Here is a 23134-nt window from a genome sequence, read left to right on the forward strand (position 1 = left end):
GCAGCCAGAGCAACAGATGGGAACAGAGATACCTGTTTCCCCTCTGTAGAGGAATTGCACAGAAATTGACTCCCATTTCTTTAATAAATCCCTTCAGGTGGTCTGCTCAGCCAAAGTTCTCCATGCTGCACCAGTAGCAGACAAAACTAGTGTGTGCCCCAGGCATCCCAGCCCTTCCAGCCATGCGAGGAGACGGAGTTCTAATACCTTCAAGAAGGCAATTTACAGAGGTCCTACAAAGTGATGTTTGCCATGCTGAGAAATATACACAAATACAGGTGGCTGCAGCTCCCTCAAATGGCAGCTTTGTCACAAGCCAGCAGAAAGAGCTGAATGAGGTTTATGATAGCTCCACAGGTCTACTACCTAACACAGACCAAATCACCATGTTGACTTTCTCTACTGCTTGCCTATCCAGCTGTCCTTCCTAACCTGCCAGTTTAGCTTAATACTGAACTGCTTTTTATACATACCTGGTTAGATAAAATGGAATTTTTTCAACCGCAAAATGCAGTAATGTGTATTGATTGATTAAAAACAGATTTTTTCCATAATATAACCTCTCAAATAAAATATAAACTTTCAAAAATGTTTTGGTAGACATCTGTAGAAGCCAGGATTTTAATAACACTGCATAAATTGTGGTTCTTTAGATGAACTTTTTGCTTTCTCTTCCTATAAATGTCTGTCATTAGTTATGGCAAAACTCAGAAGTTCGTTTTTTGGAATGAATACTTCCCAGATCTCACTTGCTCAAGATTAGATTAAACGTTTCATGAGCAGGAGCTCTTGTTGAACTCCTGGGTTCAAATACGTCCCATGTCTTGGGAGTTCAGAAGCAGATGCAGCCAGGATGCTGCAGGACAGCTGTACAACCATTCAAGTTCTCCTTATCCTCCTTCATTGCATTGGATTAGCCAGTAGGGAATAAGCTAGAGAACTGTCTAGCTCTCCTCAATAAGTCTTTAATGATATGCTTTAAATGCAATCTGTCTGGTATTTGCTGTGCTCTTTTAACACTTCAGCTTCCAGTTTGACTACTGCACTGAAGAAGAAGAAAAAAAAGTCAAATATATTTGTGCCTCAAATGTATGTACAGTTTTGCACACCTTGAATAGCTCACATGTTCTTCCAGAACTGGTATAGTTTCAAATTTATTCAAATGTTTAAATGTCTTCCTTGATTCCTGATTATTATCCTAGTCCTACTTCGGTTATTTATTCATTAGAAACAGGGCTGAACTAACTCCCCAAGATCCCAGCCAAGCCAACATTTGGATATCTTATATTTTGATTGAAATGGGAATTTCTTTTTTAAAAATTGCCTATCCTAAAGTTAGTTCTGTCACTGTCTAACTCGGGACAAAGTTTTGATAAGAAGTTTGAATGCCCTGAGAAAACAAGTTGTTCTCTATGTTCTTTCCTCCTCCCCCCTCCCTTTTTTTTTGTGTACGTCCACTTCACATTATAATACAGAAAATAACTAATCAGTGTCAGTTCCATTGGCCTGTGTTCTTCGAAATCATGGTCTCTATTGCAGTTATAACAGTTCTCAAGCACATACATTGTTTCTTTCCCAAACCTACTACAGCACATCAAAGGAAAACTTTTGCTATAGCATGCTATATATGGCTTTCATCCTGTCCTTTTTCCCCAGAGGCCACAGCTGTGAAATTCCTCTTATGCTCTGAAGAGGGAAGAAGAAGCAGTGAAGGAAGACTAAAGAGCATTTCAGCAAAGCAACTCATAAGGCAGAGTAGTGTAGCAGTGTACTTGAATTAACGGCCAGAGCTGTGGCTGCAAATGGCAGGCACCCATGTTATATTGAGGGTATAGCTTTGCAGAGAAGTGAGAGAACAATTGTAGGCTTTCCGTAGAATATTGTCCTCTCAGTTAATAAGGTTTCTGTGTGGTCAAGAATCTGAAATGCTTGGATTTCATTTACTTTTCCCAATGTTGCATATTAAATAAGAGCTAACAAAAAAAAAAAAAGGCTACATTCCTATGAAATATAGCAACAGACCTGATTTAGTTAATATTGTTTAAGCCATAGTGGCTTCAAATGCAGCTATTTTTATTGCACTTTTAATAATAATAGTCCTGGACAATTAATTAACAGTGCAGTATCTCAAGGGTCTTTCCTTGTGATATACTGTAATCACTCGAGGTAAAAAGAATAGTCCCCAGGAGTGTATCAACATCATAGCTGTTATTTCTTTTCACATAGAAATGTGGAGTGCAGTTGTCAAGCTCTGCACATTTGAGACTTGAGGTCAATCATTTGTATTAACTACAAATGTTACCATTCCCTGGCTTAAGAAATACAGGGTCGAGCATGTGTATCCTACGGAAGAGCAGTCATCTGTTTCAGGACAAGTACATAGAATAAAAATTGGCTTAAGTTTTTCCATGTGCACCTGGTATGCCCCTTTAAATAAAGAACACCAAAGGAAATATTAAACTCACATATACCCAAAACCTGGCTCAAAACCATGCTTAATATTCTGGCAGTTCTTCTGGAATTGATTGGCAACTTTTTTAATAGATTAGACGCAAGTCCTAGAGGCAACAGGCCTGGTTCACAGGGTACGTCACCGCAATGAGGTGGATATGTAACTGGAGCATATGCAAGTATAACTTCTTTGAGTTAGGAGGAAAAATAGTTACAGTGAAGATGTAGTCGCATGGACTTCGTTAGCAACAGCATGCATATTTATGATCTACAGGGAGTCTGCATATCCTAAAGACTGATCTGCCATGTCATCACCACTCTGGTTCCCCTGCTAGCTTGACTAAAATGGAATTTGGTCGCACTTCTGCTTTGTGATGTTTTATTCCTAATCTCTCTTCTACTGTTATGTAATTGTTTGGTTTTTGGTCACACACTTTAACCAATCAAGTCTGAAAATATATAATCTCTCTCAAAGCACTCCAGTGAACAAACAAAATGCATTAACTTGAAAAAGCTCTCAAGTGGTAAATTCTAATGAATACTTATATTTAGCAGTAGCAGGAAAAAGAATACTTCTAATGAGAAAAGGAAAGTGACTTCAAATTGAATTTGAAATCTCATTGTAGTTGATAGCTGTAGCTTTCTTTTGTGACCCTTTGAGTAGACATATTTATGGAGCAGAAAAATGCCACTGAGGAATTCTCAGGGATGTTGCTCTCTGCTGTGACGTAAGTCAGGAGTACACAACTCAGCATGTTTCTTCTTTAGAAGCTTACAGTAATTTATTTTGACAGCATTTTCAACCCATATAGTAGCTTAGGACTATCTGTTTGTGCTACCTCCTATTTTAGACATGCAGTGCTTTGCGTGAGACTGTTAATTTGGCAAAGGGCATGGGTTCACATTTGGTTTTCATAGACTGATAGATTTAAAGGCCAGAAGAGACCATAATGATCATCTAGTCTGACTTCCCCCTTCAATCAGGGCATGAGCCTCACGCAATCATTACTGCAAAAAGACCAAGACTTCACTGTGAGCTAGACAGCAGCTTAAAGAAGACATCCAGTCATGAGCTGCATTCCTTTAGTTTTTAGAATTAATTTTTCCAACTTCTGATTCCAGTCCCTGGATCATATCATTTTGTAGGCATGCAGAGTCTAAATGAAACATCATCCTCAACTGTCCTTTTCAATTATGTCTGTGATTCCATCTACTTGGATTTATCCCCAGATTATAAGAATATTTATGTTGTACAGTTGTCAGACCGTGCTAAATGGACAGTAAGCATTCTCTTCACTTTGTACTGGATATTGTAAAAAACAGCTGTGAAGCACACATGAATTTTTAAGATCTCAGGCTAGGTCTGCATTGGTAAGTCGTGAAGCATTCATCCTGACTTTTTTTTTTTTTGGCTTTTGAGAGCAGTATTTATTCACAGGGTTAACATGTATGAAACCTGCTCACAATGTACAGCAACTCTTGTCCTTCTTTTTAAAAGTCATCCCCTGAATTTCTAAGATCAGCTTTTAATAGACAAAGAAAATTGGAAAGTGAAAAAATAAAAAAAAAAAGATAAGGAAAGGCAGGTTAAAATGTTTCAGTAATTATGATTTAGTTAGACATTTTCCCAAAATACTGTTGTAATTCACCTGTGAGAATGGCCATAGAATATTAGGTGGGGGGAAGGAAGATGTTTTGAATAAACTTATTCTGGCACTTGTTTTCACATGTACTCATCATAATCTGGGAACACACTTTCTCCAGAATGCTGTGTGATAGCCAGAGTGGTGCAGTGGTCCATATGTGCATGGAACAGGGGAAAAAGCTAGAGAAAGATACCACCAAAAGAAAATTCAGGTAAATATACTGCAAGAGTTGATTGAATTTTAACAACCTTTAAAATTTTCAAGTTAACCCAGTTTTAAGAAATGACATTCAGTACTTGCCCTAGTGAAATTGGGAATATTGACATTCATTTAAGAAAGCATCTGCCAGTTCTTACTATTTGGTAAAGCATTAATATAAACTGATGTTCTTCAACACAATTTTAACAAAATTCTGATACTTCTTGACCCCAATCTCTTGCCTACCAAACTGCAGTGAAAAAAAATCCAAGCTTTCCAGCTTGAAAATAACACTGTTTAAGAGCTCTTGAATGCCTTTTCTCTAATTTTTGTAAGGCAACTCACTAGTGTAATAGTTATCCTCTATTTTTATGACTGATAAATACAGACCACATCAAGAGACACATCTGAAACTATAATAATATATATTGGCTTATGTTTATATTCACTGGAGAGAAAAAATATTCTAAAATCTTTATCCAAGATTTAAAATAAACCTATGGCTAAATAAATTTCTGTTTCAATGCAAATTCTTATTCTTCATGTACTAATGGGCTTTGTTCAAGACAAAGGTTTTAAAATCACTTTATTCCAAATTCCATAACAGCTTTGAGAACATTTTTTCTTCAGAGTATGTATTGGCCCTAATTGTTAACAGTGATTGTGTCAAAAAATACAGTTGAAATTAGGCAATCTAGAGTATACAGTTGTCATCTTACATCTTTTGGTATAAATATATCAGAACATGCACATAATAAATACATAGGCAATAAGAAGGCACATAAATATAATTTCAAGACTACTTGCACATTTGGATCCCCTCTTTTTTTTTTTTTTAAAGACAAAGGTTATCTGATACTGTAACTGTATATGGTATTTAGACTTCGCATGTGAGTCTCAGCTCTGCAAAGGGACATCTAACAGCATGGCAAACATGCCTTTGCAATTAAATGATTGTTCACAGTACAGCTTTTGGAAATATAAGATACAGCTCAAACTGTTCAGTAAAGAATTCCCATTCTTGTTACTCTTTGTTTTTAATGGGCTATAAAATAAATGCAATGTAGAAGGTATTTTTACAGCCAGAGTTTGTGATACATGATACGCATGGTTGGGCTGGGAAGAAAATGCCCAAATTATGTACTTCAAACACCCATCACGCTTCTCCAAAGAGTTACATACATAAAGCCATCAAAATCCTGTGATGTCTTTAATGGGACAGGACTGACTGCTCCTCCAGTGTTTACAGCTTCGGCTCTGGTAAACGCCAAAGTATGTGTGGTTCAGCAGTGAAATACTGCCAGCTTCATTCGCTTGTAGCCAAAGGCAAGAAAGAGTAAGGAGACTGCATGGCTGCAAAGGGGGAGGGCAAAGCACAAGGCATTTTGAAACTGCACGAAATAGGCAGGAGGTAACAGTGCCTAAAAACACAGAAAATACGTGCGTGGAGATGGTAGGGATGGAGGAAAATGAAAGGATGAAAAGTCAGGAGAGTTTGTGATAGCTGAAGGGCCTTAAGTAACATAATAGCTATATCGCGGGGAAAAGCAGAGGGTGGAGAAATGAAGTCTATTAATAAAAGATGAGCAAGGTTGAAATTAAGAAGAGTTCTGCAGGGGCATTACAGGCTTTATGAGGAGGGCCCATTTCTGGTATTCTTGTTCAGCACCTCCTAGATCACTTCAGTGGGTACTGATGGAGGATAACATACAATTAAAAGGCAGAGATTGTCAGCCTGTCAGGAATACTAAGCAAGGGACTAGTCTCACATACTTAAACAGGTGAATAACTATGAGGAAAAGCTTCTAATATGAGCTGTCCTCAGGATTTTCAATATGAAATATACATATCCAAAGTTACTGAAATGTATGAATGTTTACAGTCAGAACTCTTTTTAATGGACTGTATTTTTTTATTCTTTTCTATTTACTCAAGTTATACTTAGAAATTATTCTGTCTTTGTGGAAACTTTGCATGTTATGCTTCCAGAAGGTGGACTTTTATGTAAACCAGCAGCTATCATGGGATCTATGCTAAAAAGCAAGGAGCTGGTAGTTGCAAGTCCCACGGTGCATTGCATGGTCCCAGTCCCAGAGCAGCCAGATCAGGGAGCAGGTCACAGCCACCACAGACCACATCTTCCTCGTGCAGTTGGATTTCCTTCCTGCGGGTAGGGTGGGGAGGGAGGAGGCTGAATCATTTGTTTCTGGATCTCTGTCTCACATGAAATGGCACAGTGGCCAGGATGTGGCTTCAGATCTGGGAGGCAGAAGGCACTGCTAGCTCCCACAGCTGGGGATATTTGTTGTGGCCATAATCAGTTGATAAACACAGGCAGAAGCCACACATTGTCTCTCAAGAACAATCAGTGAGTAGATATTTTATTCTTGTGCTTAGAAATGATGGTTTTCTTTAGAATTATTTATTCAAAAATCTGACTGTACTGAAGTAGGGAAATAAATCAATTAGATCAATGTCCCGGCAGTGTGATCAATGCCCCACTACTGAGTCCTTATGAGTGTGGTCCCAAAGGGGCACATGCTGGGAGACCTCAGCAGCAGGTTGTTAAATTCAAATGTCAGACTAAGAGCATGGAACAAGGAGTCACTTTTTTCTGGTAAAGCATTTTTAACCTCCCTGACTTCTACTTACTCTGTTATTTTTTCCCCTGACTAAAACTAATTGCTTAATCTAGTTTCTAGTAGGTCCTTAGAAAGTATTTTGTGGTGAACTCTTACCACGAACATTTCAGCTTTCTTGTCTTGCCATGCTTGATTCATGGACAAAATATCTAACCATGCACATCAAAATGAATGTCATGTGTTGATACCTGTGTAATTACATAATTCAGATCCTGAAAGTACACCCATTTTTCAACTGTTCACTTAAATTTTAAATTCTTCAGAATACTAATGTGTTCTTTTCTTTCTTTTTGACAGCAAAATTTGGAGAGTAACCTCACCAACCTTATTAAGAGGAATACTGAACTGGAAACTCTTTTGGCGAAACTCATTCAGACCTGTCAACACGTAGAAGTGAGTACTGACCTCCATTTGAAATACCTGTAAACTGAATTACATTCACTTTGAGCTTTCAGAAATGGAAGTTTATACAAAAACATAACAAGTACAAAACTAAATTAAAGTCATGGTAAACTGATTTGGAACTTTGTCACTGATGAATGGTATTCTCAGTACACCTAACCTCCTTTACATTCCTTCGTATCCACTTTTTTAATGTTTGGATGGCCCCCACCACTGCTACACTTCAGCACGCCACTCACTATCTGTAAAATGCTTACCCTCTTGGCTCCTTTGCCACGCAGAGTAATATTTACTGGTTGAAAACTCAGGCAAAGAAATAGTAAGGTCCAGATCCACAAAGATATTTGGCTTTCTGTCTGCCATTGATTTTATTTTTGTTCATCAGAATTAAGTATCTAGATACAGATGTGGCCTCAAAAGTCATGTATGAACTGTATTTTTCTTAAGAAGAATAAGATGCCTGCAATCCTTTGAGTTGCCTGAATATATCACAGAAGGGAGGGACCTGAATCCAGATTTCCTCCAAATCTGGGGGATATTTAAGATGGCTCTTTGGGGGCTGCTGCTCTATACGCAAATTAAAATAATCACAGACTAATTCAGCCATGGGAGCTTACACAGGTACACAGGGGGGAACAGAGTCCAAAATAAACTATTTTTTAGCAGAACTTTTCTTTTTAAAATTTTCTGCACTCTTAAGACCATTTCCTCACTGTAAGACAGTATATTCTGCTCAGTGAAGTCAAAACAGCTATGAACAAACAGCTTTCTTGTCATAAAAAACTTGCAAAAGACAGCAAGAGTTTATGCTTTGTTTCAGTAAAATTATAAAAATATACCTGTGGCATTAAAATTTATCACCAATGCTTTCATCATGGTCAATCTCAACTGAGAGTCCCAGGTGACACAAGAGATACAAAATATTTTCTCCTCTCCTCCAGGAAAATTGTGGATGAGGAATACTGGAAGAGTAAGAAAGGCTCAACATTGTGAGGTGTGCATGCTTGTTGGCAGATCTACTGCATTTATTGAGATACACTGAGTTCACTGAGTTGATCATTTGAAGTGCTATCAGATTTCTTAAGTGCTAAATTCAATTTAAGACAAAGTACGAAAGTTAATGGGGTAGGAATCAGAGAAGCTGGCACAACATAAATACTGGTGGTTTAGAGTGGAACAAGCCTTAGACCTCAATCACAAAGAAAAACATATTTTAAGTCAAACAGCTAATTACTAGCCAGATTAGCAGAGAAAACTTATTTTCCCAGTGCAAAATGCTTGTTTTTTTTTTTTTTTTTTTTTTTGCATTACAATACTGCCTGTTGACTTCCTTCTGCAGGGGAACATTTGTCCTGACTGCATTGTGATTCCTGCAGCAACCTCATTTATTTAGAGGAAGGTGTGTGCTGTGTGCCTAGCAGACAGGCAGCATTAAATAATAATTGTGTTGTGTAGAAAAGGTATTCTGCTTTGAGTATGGCTGTCTAGACATGTAAAAGGAAGCCAGGTGTCTTTGTCAGTGTTATCTGGGGAATAGCCTTGGGAATTTGGGAGAGAAAAGTAGCCTCACCCCAGAATTTCTGGGACATGGATATAATTTAGCAGAAAGTTAGCTCTGACATACGCAGCCTTAACAGAGCCACGCAAGCCTGGAGAAAGACACTCTTTTATAACGTCTGCCATGTTTTTAGCAAAACCTCTTTTTCTTCCTTATAAAGTTCTGTGGAAGTTCTCTGTAGGTCTTTTTCAGAGGAAAATTCAGTCATCTAAGCCCAAGAACAACTGTTGCTTGTGAATAGTCACATCTTGAAAATGTGACATCTGCTTAAGTAATTTGTTGACTGTGGCAATGGTACATGCTGCAACAATCAAGACAACAACAAAAGAAAATAAAACAAACAAACAAACAACAACAAGACTGTTCTTGCAAAGAGATCACCTCATCCATTTTTCTGTCTGCTAGTTGACTTGTCTCCTCTGTGAAGCCTCACTGACTCAATGGGACTCAATAAAAACGCAAAGTCTATCACAAGATTAGACTTGCGGTAAAGGATTTGACTTCTTTATATGCACAGCAATAACATCAGACAGAACAACTGTAGCATCAGATGGGATGACTTTAGCAGATAATGAGAGACAGAGACAAGGTACATTTTCTTCCACTATATATAAAACTCAGAGCAAAAAACATGAAGCAGATGAGTGCAGGACAGCATAAAGCCTCTACTGCATTAGTGGCCTATATCCAAGATGTGCTAGATCTGGAAAATTTTAAATCATCCCTCCTTCTCCTCTGCAATATATTACCAGCTCTAAAGTTTAGTATTACAAAAAATCCAACTTGTTCAACTGGTAACAGATGCGCTACTGTCCCTTGAGTCCTGTTTTAGAAAATTTCTCTGTAGACATAAAGCAATAGCAGCAAAGTTGTTAATAAATTCCTACCACGTCTTATTCATCAAATTAGTCTAATTAGCATTTAAATTAGCTAAATATTAAGAAATGAGCTTCAGTCAAAACTCTGGACCTAGGCAGCGGTGGAAATCAGGCAAGTGGGGATGTAGAAGTAAACTCTAAAGCTATCGCTCTTTTCCAGAATTCTGAAAATTTAGATATGATGTGAATATCTTAAACACTAGAGATGCTGAGGCTGGTATAGATTTAAAAATTCAGTATGCTCTATTTCTTTGTGCTTCTTGACTGAAATTCACCCAGACCAGGATATAGAATGAAGCATAGTATATTATTGTAATGTTAATGTTACAAAATTAAAATTACAATGCTTTCAGAAAAGCTGAAGTTTCCAATGATTTTATTAGTGTTGCCATATGAGCTTATGAAGAGGTTGAAATTGAACAGACAGTTAATTTTATAGGAAAGGTTTCACTGTTTTCTTTTTCATTTTTTGATACACTATATTACAGATTATAATATAAAATATATTGTATACAATTTGTAAGGATGTAAAAATATAGGTAGTGCACTGTAAAATCGGATGTTGTATACCCAGGTTATCGTTACCTAACTTAGAATAATTTTAATAATGTTATTTTAGTGTTGATTTAGATTTTGGGGGGGGTTAAAATCTGATGAGGAAAAGGTAAGAAGCTTTTGGGTTTTTTAGGCCAAATAATGTGAATTTTGATAAACAGGGAAGAGCAGGAGGTTATTGTTCCTTGTGTTAAAGTTGCAGAGTTTTTATGGAGGGGTATATCAACAAAACCAAATAATTTATTCTATTTAATATTTATTTGTAGAAAATAGAAACAAACACTAACTTTTTTTTAACCATTTGTCATTTCAAAAAAAAAAAGCTATTACATAAAAAATGAAAAAATAGTATCTTTTTTTGGTTTTTGATATGGAGCAGAAGCTGATGTTTCCTAAAATGAACAACAAACAGGCCATGTGTCTGTTGAATAAATGAGTCCTTGCCAGCCAAACCAAATGTTGTTGTAGAGCCACTGTTTCTCATCAACAAAGTGTGCTGTTAATGGCTTCCTAGCAACTGGCTTTATGGCAGATTAATTATTTACCATGCATCCTTCACATCAGGCAATTGTAATTTCATCTATAGCAAAAGCCAAATCCTATCACTCTGTTTTAAAACTGAAGCTTATTCCCTTTGGAAAGAGTGGTGCTTTTTTCCACTTTTCTCCCATATTAGCAGGCGGGAACTAGTCAGGGATGTTCGTTATCTGGAAACTGGATGATTTCCAGCAGCAAGGGAGGAGAGCTCTGGAGCTGCCTTTCATCGCTGCAATGGGGACATAAATCTTACCTATTTTTAGATGGAGTTCATCAACTTATGACAAGATTTATCCTGATGTGGGATCTGATCTTGAGAGACTGGAGAAGTCCATTTCCAGTCTTAGATTCCTGTGAGTGGTTTTGGGTATATCAGCAGGAAAAGTTAAGAGAATAAATCAAGCCAGATTTGTATTCTTTACTGCTTTAAGTAAAGCCGAGATATTATTAAACATTTTATAATACCTGAATGACTGGCTTCATGACTAATAAGAAAGTAGTCTGGGCTAATACTTAGTGTATGGTAACACTTACTTTAAAAAAATCCCCTTTTCTCAGTGGAAACCACACCCTGAAAAGAGCACACTTCAGAAAAAACGCCTTTCTATCCCAAATATTTATGTTTAGTTAGGAGCACCTAGGCACACTGATTTTACTCGTTCCAGTGTCATCACTGTTGTGTTTTGTTTTACACTCTCCCGTCCTATGTAATTCCATCTGTCCTTCCTTGATTTTCCATAAAATCCCAAAGCTGAAGGAAAGTTTTGTTTTCCTTCCTTGGATAAGATAACAGGTCTACAACCTCATGCCCTTGGCCAGGATGCTTTCTGAAGCTTTCTGAAGGATATTAGCAGGAGCACAACCTCAGGGTCCCAGCTTTGCTGCTTTTTTTGTTTGTTCGTTTTATTTTGTTTTGTTTTGTGAGGGACAGTAGGGCCAGCTTGATAGAATCATAGAAACAGAATCATAGAATGGTTTGGGTTGGAAGGGACCTGAAAGATCATCTAGTTTCAACCCCCCTGCCATAGGCAGGGACACCACCCACTAGATCAGGTTGCTCAAAGCCCTATCCAACCTGGTCTTGAAAACCTCCAGGGATGGGGCATCCTCACCACCTTCCGAGTGAAGAATTTCCTCCTAATCTCTAATCTAAATCTCCTCTCTTTTAGTTTAAAAACATTCCCCATTGTCCTGTCATTATCTGATTGAGCAAAGAGTTGCTATCCATCTTTTTTATAAGTCCTCTTCAGGTACTGAAAGGTTGCACTGAGGTCCCCCCAGAGCCTTCTCTTCTTCAGGCTGAACATCCCCAGCTCTCTCAGCCTTTCTTCGTAGGAGAGGTGCTCCAGCCCCTTGATGATCTTTGTGACCCTCCTCTGGACCCATTCGAACAGATTAACATCCTTCTTGTGCTGGGATCTATCAAATGATAAGCTGATTCATATAACAAAACAGTTTTCTTTGAAAGCAGAGAAAATGGAATAGAAATGGTTACTAACCTTAAATTTAAATATTTATATTCCTAGTTCACAGCCTTCATACATCTTGTAATATCTGTAGAAAGCTTGTAAATGAAGCACTAAAATCAGTCCTGGTAGATTATCTTTAAATTTTGTGGAAATTCACACATTGAGAGAAAACTCTAGCATGTTGCTAAATCAGCGTGTGGCTTGTAAGCATCCATAAAAACATCTGTGTGTGTCAAGAAGGCAGCTACTTAGTTCTGGAGATAAGGGGAAGATGTTTGGAGAAAAAAAGAGTTAAATGTAAATGTTTATGCTTTGTCATACATTAACAATCTAGGTACAAGCCCTCTACAGCAGCTGAGGCTTTAGCTGCAGTCCTGCTGGGTGAAACATGTCTGCAGAATCTTGCTGGTAAAAAAATGGTGCAAGTATCTGAAAATTCCTGTAAGAGACTTGGGCAAATCTTCTGTAAACACTGTTGTAAAACTGGGATTGACAGACCTGAGATATAGTGATGCAGGCTAATCCCTGGGTGATAGCATTCCCATGGCTGTACCAACCACCGCCTGGTCTCCCTTCCTTCTCCCATGTGCCAGAGAGGTGTCGCTGCAGTGGTGGCCCAGGGTGGCTGTCTCCAATCTTCTCTCTCAGCCCCCCCCACCTGAAACGCAACGGGGCTGCATGCTGCTGTGCTGCCCTGTGACTTTTCGGTCTGTGCATGGATCCAAATGTAGCCGCTTCCCAGCTGAATCAGGGAAGGGTTGAACACTCTAAGTGCACTGGTTCTGCCTTTGGATTTTGAGTCACGGGTTTCTCTGGGTGACAGTACTATGTCACAGCAAATTGGCTTCCTTGCCATAGTTTCCAAGGTACTTTGCTGCTGTGAATGTGTGAGTTTGCTGCAGATGGGTTTTAGATCATGCCATTAATTGTCATTAGGCACAAATTTGAGCATGAGGCTCTTTTGTCAGTTACTTTTTTCTAAGCTCTTTCAGTTTTCTTCTGGACTTTTTTTCTCATCTTTTCTAGGAAGTATATGATCAAACATCTATTATTTAGTCAATACCATGAAGCTACTCTCATCTGTTATGCAGAAACATAATCTGAAGTCAGCTGAAGGAAAAATTGGAGCAATTATCTAGGGGGGAGGGGAAAGGAAATAGGTTTTGCTTGTAGACAGTTTTATAACATCTGTATCTCAGTCTTTTTGTTTTGTTTGGTTTTATTTTCAATTTGCCAAACGTCATAGGAAGCAAATTCCGGACACTGCTGCAAAATGATTTTTGGTTACACAAAGAAGAAAAGGCATTTTCGTATAATTGTGTAACCCTCAAACTGCTGCCTCCTTTGCTTTCTGTTAGTAATGGAACTGCTCAGTTTCTGGCTCACTTCTGAAGATCTGCTGCAGGCTAAATCTCAGTATAAAGTTTCCAACCAAAAACTGTGGGGGTTTGTGTGTGTGTGTCAAAGGTTGTTTTTTATAGCCATGTTCTGTAATCACCTGAAGAAAGTAGTATACAAAAAGACCCTTTATTCCAACATGACAGATAATGAACACTCACAAGTATCAGACACATTTTAAATCAGTGTGACAACAGTTGTGTAAAAGTGATGAAGAGAAGATGGCAGCATCTGGAAAAGCCTGCTGTTGTGTTTTTTTGTTGTTGTTTTTCTTTTCCTTTTTTAACTTTTTTTTTTTCTGTGCCTTATTAAAAATAAATGAGCCAAATGGGAAAATTATAAATAATAAAAAATTGAATCTCTGATCAGATTTAATTTAAAAGAGAGTTTCTTTAAATTTTATGACACACTGTGGTCTCCATCCTTTTTTATTTAAGATACATGTAGCATTTCTGTTATTTGAGGGACAGCAAAATCAAAAGTCAGCTGTCAGAGTGATTCCCTGAGGACACACAAACAGTAAAGAGGCTTTGTCTGTGACAATAAAAAACAGTGAGTACTCTGTTTTCACTTTAATGGTACTCACTCCTTCTTGAAATTTGTGGCCATTTCATTCAAAGCCTGCATATCCCGTTAGGAAAATTTAGGTGGAAAGCCTATATGTTAATTCTGGTGTCTGAACTGCAGCAAATGGCCTTCGTAGTTATACACAGCTGAACATTAGTAGTTTGGAGCAAAGAATACACTTTGGTGAGGTTTTATAGACAGCAGGAAATGGGCAATGGATTAAACAAGTGTTTTCCATCAGTATGAAATATAGGGGGTAGGTAAGATGAAAAGCATCTCAACTGAAAATTCCTGTTCCTTCTGTCCTAATGCCTTCAGTTTTTGCAGAGATATTTGTTCAGTAATTATAGTCACTTGCTATATTTAAGTCCTAGAAGTAACTGACTTTTTTATTTTAAATAGGCAGGAAAACAACTTGAAGGAAATTGAAAGCTGTTATTCTCAATAAGAGACTAATTAACAAACTTCATGATGTGCATAAAACCTTAAGAAGAGTTTACAGCATTTGTTTCCTGTGACAGCTTCTAATGGGAGAGGGGATAAGGTATTTTATCTATTAACATGGTTTAGATGAAATATGTGTCATGATCTTCTTCTGATTTATAATTACTTTAGTTCTACATTTAGCTCCACTCTCATAAAACTTGATTTCATTCAATGTAAAACTCAAATAAGTTTCTCACTTCAGTGAGAGTCTTCATTTTAATAAAACATACTGCATATATGGTTATATGGATACTTCAAAATAAATATTCATTCAAGGATGTTCTCAGTTTATGCCCAGTAAGCCCTAGCCTAGTAGTCAAATATTATTTGCCTGAGTAATCATTTAATTGCTTTCACAAATGACTAATTAAATGCATAATTGGTCATATATATGTCTAGAGCTGCAGCACTTAAGCATACATTTAATGTACAGATTAGGCATGTACTGGAAAATAGCATTTCACCTGCAACTGTTTTGTAATTTCTAGAAATTGGAATTGTAATTATAATACGGGTCACATGGACTATATGTAAACTAACAGGAATGCTTGTCACTGCCTGGTAAAAATGCCAGTTCCCATTCCTTCCATCTCTCCCTCCAGCTCACATCCATACACAGGTATGCTCACATACTTGTTAGACATATATTCCTGCAAAACTTTGTCCTTGGAGTAGAAAATGTGTTTCAGTTCGCTGTTAATCACTCAAGTAATGCAGCTTTGTGCCTATCATCTGAGAGTTTAGCTTGTCAAAATGTCCTTAGTTTTTGAACTCTGTTTTGAGACATTTACCTTTATGGGACCAGAAGATTTCCGAGTTTCTCCTTTATCTTCCTAACATAAATAGCTGAACGATAATATGAGCAGCAAGGAGACCAAAGGCATTGTTCTAGCAATTATGCTAAATACTGGGCTAAAGACCACAGATCCTGGATGAGCATTTTAAGTACTGAACTGTTGGATACAAGGGCATTGGCTTCAGCAGTCAGTTGAACTTCAGTGATTATTTAATTGTTTTTATTTTTCTACCCTCAATGAAACAGACTAAGTGGCATATTTTGCTCAACAAGAAACAAAAGCTTAGTGTCAGCAGGAAAAATAACATTAAAACAATAAATAAGTAGATATAGGTCAATTAAAAACAAACAAAAACATTACTTAAGTTCAAAGAACGCATAAAAGAAAAGACAAAAAACAATGACTGAAATTAAGGGATTAATATGAAAAAACTCATCCCTCCTAAGAGCTAGTTTCACAAACAGCTTAATCCTATCCTAAACCTCATTGCTGCCAAAAGCCTCACCACCTCTCTTGTCTTCCCTGCTGTGTTTCTCTACTTGCTTCCCATGTGATAGTGCAATATCCAGGTCACCCAGGTGAGCCCAGCCTAGCCGTTTTGCCAGGTAGCCATACCAGCTTCAGCAGATGGGTTATGAAACTGTGGTTCATCTGGCAATAAATGTCTTTTCTCCAGCATGCTTTCCTATCCTTGAAAAAAAAGCAGCCATTCAACATAATGCTGCATTTGTGCTTCATAAAAACAGGGCTTGATTTGTTGAAGCAAGCCTAGTCTATGGGCTTTACAGCTGTCAGTATCATATCTGGAGTAGCTCTCTATTAGAACTTTCCAAAGTTTAAAACTTTTTTATGTTTTAAATGTCAATCTTATTAGTTTGCTTTCCATGAAGCTTCTGTGTTTTTGTTTTTGTTGTTGTTCATTTTGGTTTGTTCCTCTGATTGGATTGTAAATGTCACTAGAGGACTGCAGGTGCCTTGCTGGTTAGTTTCTCAACCATCTGCTTCAAAGCACGGTGGGACAAAAGACTTTAAAATAATATTTTAATAAGTAACATGAGTATTTCCAACTTCTAAAAAGGTTTACTTTTAGTCAAGATTGGGAAAGATAGTCTTATCGGTGTGACCCAAAATATTGTATCCTGGCTTAATCAATTCTTCATTTACAAAATTCTTAGGAAGCCAGAGTAAGTTGCTGTACTTTTGTGCTGACCTTAGTTTAACCTGCTCTGAGACTGCCTGTAAACACAGGTCTCCTGGTTAGAGATAAATGTGGAATGCAAACAAAAACAAAGCCTCTGGCACACTTGAAATGGGAGATGGCCATTCCACTCTCTTGCATCAATTTAGACTAAGAAGTTGTAGATGATCCATTCAGATGGCAAGCTGATTAATTTCGCATATTTCCAAAGGCACAGTTTGTCACAATAGATAAAATCAGTTTTACTCCCAGACTTGATAAAATCTGAGAAAGCTTTATTCTAAGAGTTACTTTTGTTCTACAGAATCAAATTGAATAACCTATATTATCAAACAGGGATATGAAAAGAAAGAATTCTTCGGAAGGAATTCAGACTCAAAATCTAGAATGAAACATGTGGCAATGATGCTTCAGTTGTTAAGTGGAATCAGTGCAATTTGTTTTTCTGATGTTTTTGTTTACTTGTGAGTAAGTTGTTGTACAGTAAATTCTGTAGCCATCAACTCATACCCACCAAGAAAAGCTGGTATCTCTTCTTTACCTGTATAGCCACGTCTGTGGCAGTTTGAGGCATGCAGACCATTTTTAATTAGTAAAGCTGAAACCAAAATGCATTCCTCACTTTCCAAAGATCAGACTCTTTCTACAACCTACTTTATTTCATTTTGCACTAGGATTAGTGAATAGAAATTACTCTGGTTTTGATTAATTTATCCCAGCCACTATATTCTTAGAAAAAGCAAGCAACCTCCAACTTAGGGTGTCTTATTTAGCTTGTCATTTAGAAATTATTTGCCAAAAAAGGACTTATGCATTTCCACTTGCAGACAAAATTGCCTCACCCATAAGGAATCCCAAAGGGAGAGATTTGTTCCTGCGAAGAAGTCTGCTGAGACATTAAAATATCCTTTGAATCTAATATATTAGTTTTCTTTGGTATGAGTCTAGCTCTATGACACTACACTTGCCTTTGAATTAACCATCAAAACTTTCTGTAACCTTGCATCACTAGCAGCATTGCAATTCTCTGATTTCCCAAACATCTGCTAGGGACTTTGAAACCACCACATTCATTTTCATATGACCTAAGCTGCAATTTAACTCAGGTCTCTGAAGATGAAAGCCTAGGAAGCCTCTTCATAGAGCAGAACATTTTCCAAAGTAGTTCTCAGTTTGTGGACCTGTGAGCAGCTGGCCTGCTCTCCCCTTTGGGTCAGGAGGGTTTGTGGTTTCCAGATCCCTGTCAGAGATTTGAGGAAATCCCATTTTTCTTTCTATTTTTTTTTATTTTTTTTTTTTATTTTTTTAACACCCACTCCTTGAGGCTCAGACCACTAGACCCTATCCATCTGTCTGGAAAACCTGGAAAGATTTCTGCATATTGTTTTGCAGTAAATTGTCTCAGGTCTTCAAATATTGCAGAAATAGAAATAAATTCCCCATGAAAGCAACAGGACTAGAATATGTACTTTCCTGCATGTTTGGTGGTGGAAAAAGGTATAATTTTTCTAAATCCTAGCAAGGCCTCCTAGTCAGTTTTTTAAAAGTTTTGTGGTGTGGAAGAGAAGTTTTTAAAAATGATACCAACAAACCAAAAAACTTTACTTTCATTGTAGTTGTGGTCATGGATTTCTAAGGAATTTTCTGATGTCAAAACTAAGCATGTTGATGTCAGTGGAATTTTCAACAGAAAATTATCTCCAAGTCCAGCATTAACTCTCCAACAATGGGAATCTCATATTTAAGAGTCAACATTCATCTAGGATGGAGGAAGCCCAGATTTAAATCTGTTCTGTGCATGATTCAGAGCCTCCCACAACCAAAGTGAGCGATGCAGCCTCCAGACTTTTCTAATGCAGCTCTCAGTCTTTTTTAATGAACTCTTTGGAAAGAGGGCTTGTTTTTATTGTGGAAAAGTAGAGAACATAAAACCTCAAATATTTTCACCAGACAGAACTCGTATTCCTTGGCCAGCCCCAGCTGGAAGTTATTGTCAAGGTGCTGTTCATCAAAGGACTCAAGCAGAAGGCAGAGTCTTATTCCAGTATTTCTGTAGCACCTGTACAGCGGAGCCCTACTCCATGCCTCTGGCTCTTTGGTCTGACATATGAGTCCTCTGAAATACACAAGTAAATAATATTCAATGTTAATCTCACAAGTAGTCCCTTTAGGGCCACCACTAATATACTGCACTTAAAGTTAGGCATGTGCTCAATTATAAAGTTATTACGGAATCAGGGGCCTTCTGGGCTGAAAATTTGATTAAGGAGCATTTCAACTTGAGAAAAGCCCCCAGATTAACTTTTTTTTTTGGGGGGGGGAGGGCATTCATACAAAGCTCAGACATATCAAATAGTTTTGGAATATCCTTTCCAGTTTTAATAAGCTTCTGCAAGCTATAAAATTTGGAAATGTCTTCAAATGAAGTTTACAAAAGAGTATACTTTTCAGATTTCAAAGAAAACAGAGACGTCTGCAGTCAGTGTGTAAGAAATACAAAGATTTTTTACAAGAACTTCATTTTTCTTCGTCTAGAGTTTTGTAATTTAAGATTTAATTAATACTTTATTTTTCAAACCAGTCTGAGCATTAATGAAATACTGTTGTCTTAGCCTTCCCGAACTCTGTCATGACAGTTACCCCAGAGGTAACTTAGATCTGCTAGACAAAACACATTCATGATATAAGTGGTGATAAAAGTAACACTTTGAGTGGAAGCTACTCAAAAATCCTTTGAACTGTTACAGTAATTCAGTGCCAAAGTCAGCTCTGGCATGAGCAGACCTCGGTATCAATATAAAAAGAGTTGCACCCATGTGAATTGAATAGGATTGTTGCCTCTGACTGAACCCATTTGGGATTCCCTACTCTGGTGGAATTTCAATCCACTAGTGAAACAGGAGTCGAGGCAAGGGACACTTGTGTGTTGGACACCTCATTGAAAACAGCCCTGCAGAAGTTCACACCAAAATACAGTGCATGACCAGAGGGTGTTATGCAGCTGGGGTGGTGCGATAATGAGAAGAGGTGGAGTATGAACAACAGTGTTCACACAAACCAGTTTTTGGCCCTTGGGTAAGCCTGATATGTTGACTGACTAGTTCTAGGCTCCCTAAGCTGTCACTGGAGAGACATATGCTCTGTCAGAGGCTTTGGGTTAGCTGCTCTGTGGTCTCTTTCTCCTCATGGACTATGGTGGGAAGCCAGGCAAAGCAAACAGCTAACGTGTGTAAATGAAGAGGCACCTAAGATTGGATGGTGGAAGTATTTCCTACATTTTCACCTTTTGTGTGTAGATCTCTCCAGCACTTTCAGCACCATCTATCGCCTTCAAGAAACAAATATACTTTCTCTTTATAATACCGGTAGTTTAATTAACATTTAAGCCAATGGAATATGTGATTAAATTTTAATTTTATGAAGGTTTCAGAAGGATAATCTGAATCTAAATGAAAACAGGCCTTTGTAAACAAGTCCCCTCTTTGCCCAGAGGACACAATGTATTTCACATAAGAAGGTATTTATAAAATTGGTCCTGGTCCAAACTTAGATGTATAAGCATTTGCTTAATCTTGATGAGATCCATAAAGTGCTTACAGGTAAACGCGTGTTTAAACATATTGTTGGAAGAAAAAAAAGAAGGCTGAGACAGATCAAGGGGCTCATCAGACTGAAAAAAATAACCAAAGAGGGGAAATATAGTTAGTCTTTACCTAGGACTGTTCCCTTTTCTGGTTCACCTCTAGATCTACTATCCCAATGGAAAAGGTGATGCGGAGTGGTTCTAGGAGCAACTGGCCAAGGCTGAGGGCTGTTTTAACCTCTTAGCAAAGTGTGTATGGAAACACAGGTCTGACATCACTCCTTTTATTTTTTTCTGTTTTGTAGGTATGAATAGAACCTTTTGTCTTTTTCTCCGTCTTTCTTTCATACATATAAACTAAACATACTGCTGGTGGAGAGGTCCATTTTGCTTGTCATATTAAATGCTGACTTTTCATTAAAACAATCAGTCTTAACCTGAAACAAAACATTTTGTTTTGTGAGGATTTTTTGTGCTAAAAATAGTTTCAGCGGCTCATACATTTATACTGTAGATATCTACACAAGCACAGCTAATGCTTTCTAGCTGATTAACTGTCAGAGGCAAAGTACTACTAATAAAGAAAACATTAAATGCACATGACTAGATAAAGTCAATTGGATCTTTGGTAACCTGAGTCTTTCAGAAACTACTATATGGACATTGAAAATAAAAAAATACTAAATTTTCAAGTATTAAATTCAGCAAATCAAACATTAGGAATCATTATAAAAATAATCATGACAAAATAGAGAACGTATCATGCCACTGTATAACTCCATAGTTTGTTTGCACCTTGGGCATATAATACAGTTCTGTTTCCCCTATGAAAAAGTAGGTGGTAGACCTGGCAAAGTTTCAGAGAAGAAAACAAGAATGATTGGAAGTATTGAACAGCTTTCACGTGAAGAAAATCTGAATCATTTCAGACTCTTCAGCCCTACAGGAGGATAAAACAGTGATCTAGAAAATTGCAGGTGGCATGGAAATTGAGGCTAGGTATCACTCTTCTTTCCAGTAAAAGAATTTGGGGTCATAAAATGCAGTTGAAAGGAGGTTCAAATCCCTCTAAAAGAGATAGTTGCTTGCTTGACTGTGAGTTAAGCTTTGGATCTCACTGCCGTGGGAGGGTGGGGATGGAGGAACAAATTTTAGAGGGTTGGAAGGAAAGAGTGGGAAAATTCATAGAAGGTAACTCTTATGAGGATTACTAATGATGTAAAAGTTGTTTCAAAAAAACTCTGATCTGCAATTGGTTGGAGGATGAGACAATAATTATGGGAACCATCATACATGCTTGGCTTTTGTTAGGTGCTCTACTAGCAGATGCTCATACTAGTAGCTGATAGAGACAGGATACTGTACTAGAGGGACTGTGTACTTCCAGTACTTGTGCTCTTACATGCATGAGTATTCACTGCAGTCCTATGTACTTCTTGCATTTGTGACAGGTTAAGCATCTCTGGAAAAGCTTTCACTTCTCACTAATGTCAATTATAGCTGACATCACTCAGTTCTCAGCTCAGCCATCACTCAGCTGACATCACAGGACCAGGCTTTCCTCATTTGAGTTAGAAATAAAATAAGTATCTATTTGCTAGTCCCATCTCTTACAGAAGGTACAAATAAGACTCAAATAAAACTTTCAGACATGTCACAGTCACAAATCCAAGATAAGAAAAGCCAAACAACACATTTATTGTAGACAGAACGGAGTAAAAAAAAAAATAGTTTTAATAATCAACATGGCTTGCTTTGTAGGTAAATGCATCCCGCCAAGAAACCAAGCTGATGGAAGAATGTGACCAGCTCATTGAAATAATCCAGCAAAGACGACAAATAATTGGAACCAAAATCAAGGAAGGAAAGGTAACAGCTTTTCTTCTTTTGATAGCAAGTAGGTCAACATTGCTTCTTCATGCTTACAGTTTTTTGACTTCAGGTGCTATTAATACAAATTTGTATGAGCCCTTATGTAGTCCTGGGCCACTACTGCCTTCATGTAAAGAGGAATAAAATATGTTAACATTAGTACATTAGACTTGAACACTTTCCTTAGCATTTCTCTTCCTACAGGTGATTATGAGTTTTAAGGATAAACACTGAAATTATATCACTGTCAGTAAATAATAATAAAGTGATGACTAATTAATGCTTATTTCACTCTGTTATATGTCTGACTGTTTCCCCAAAATTTTCACCTTCACAAAGTGCCACAACACTTGCTATTGTGGCTGACAATTATCAACAAGAATATGTTAGTCTAGATTCTTTAATTATTTATTATAAGACTTATAAAAATAATATTACATAAGGAATCCATCTCAACCATTGTCGTTCTTAAGAATAGAAAATCTAATGTTTATGAAAAAAATAAATATTCAAAAACACGCAGGAAATGAAGTATACATTTCTAATTACTGAGGTGTGATGATTATTAGTGACAAACATATTGGGCAGTAAAATATTCAAGTTTCAACTGTTTAAGCTAGCTATCTGTTAACCCAGAAACACATTAGAGCTGAATTAACATTCTTATGTTCTTGGTACATGGTGTTTACTCTTTAACTGCTAAGCTAACTAAGTCAAATATAAACTCTTCTTGTGTGGGAAAAGCTCAGGAAAGGAACAAAGTCAAGAGCAGGTTAAATGGTTTGCTCCGTTGTCAAGATATTCCAATTAACTTGAAATGAAAAGCCTGTAGGCAAGGGCTGACTTAAACATGTTTGAAACCACAAGTCCTGTACCTTGTGTGACAGAACCTGAATT

General features: G+C 37.4%; 1 protein-coding gene across 8 annotated transcripts in view; it reads left to right on the forward strand.

Annotated features, from left to right (window-relative positions):
* Positions 1 to 23134, forward strand: part of MID1 (midline 1) — a 250254-nt gene that overhangs the window by 188090 nt on the left and 39030 nt on the right. For all 8 annotated transcript variants that reach the window (XM_048066735.2, XM_048066733.2, XM_013191538.3 and 5 more), the window contains exons 3-4: positions 7235 to 7330; positions 22127 to 22234. In XM_048066735.2, coding sequence (XP_047922692.1) covers positions 7235 to 7330; positions 22127 to 22234 — 204 coding nt within the window. The remainder of the gene's footprint in view (positions 1 to 7234; positions 7331 to 22126; positions 22235 to 23134) is intronic.

Source organism: Anser cygnoides, chromosome 1, assembly GCF_040182565.1.
Source record: "Anser cygnoides isolate HZ-2024a breed goose chromosome 1, Taihu_goose_T2T_genome, whole genome shotgun sequence".
In the NCBI taxonomy this organism is placed as follows: Eukaryota; Metazoa; Chordata; class Aves; order Anseriformes; family Anatidae; genus Anser; species Anser cygnoides.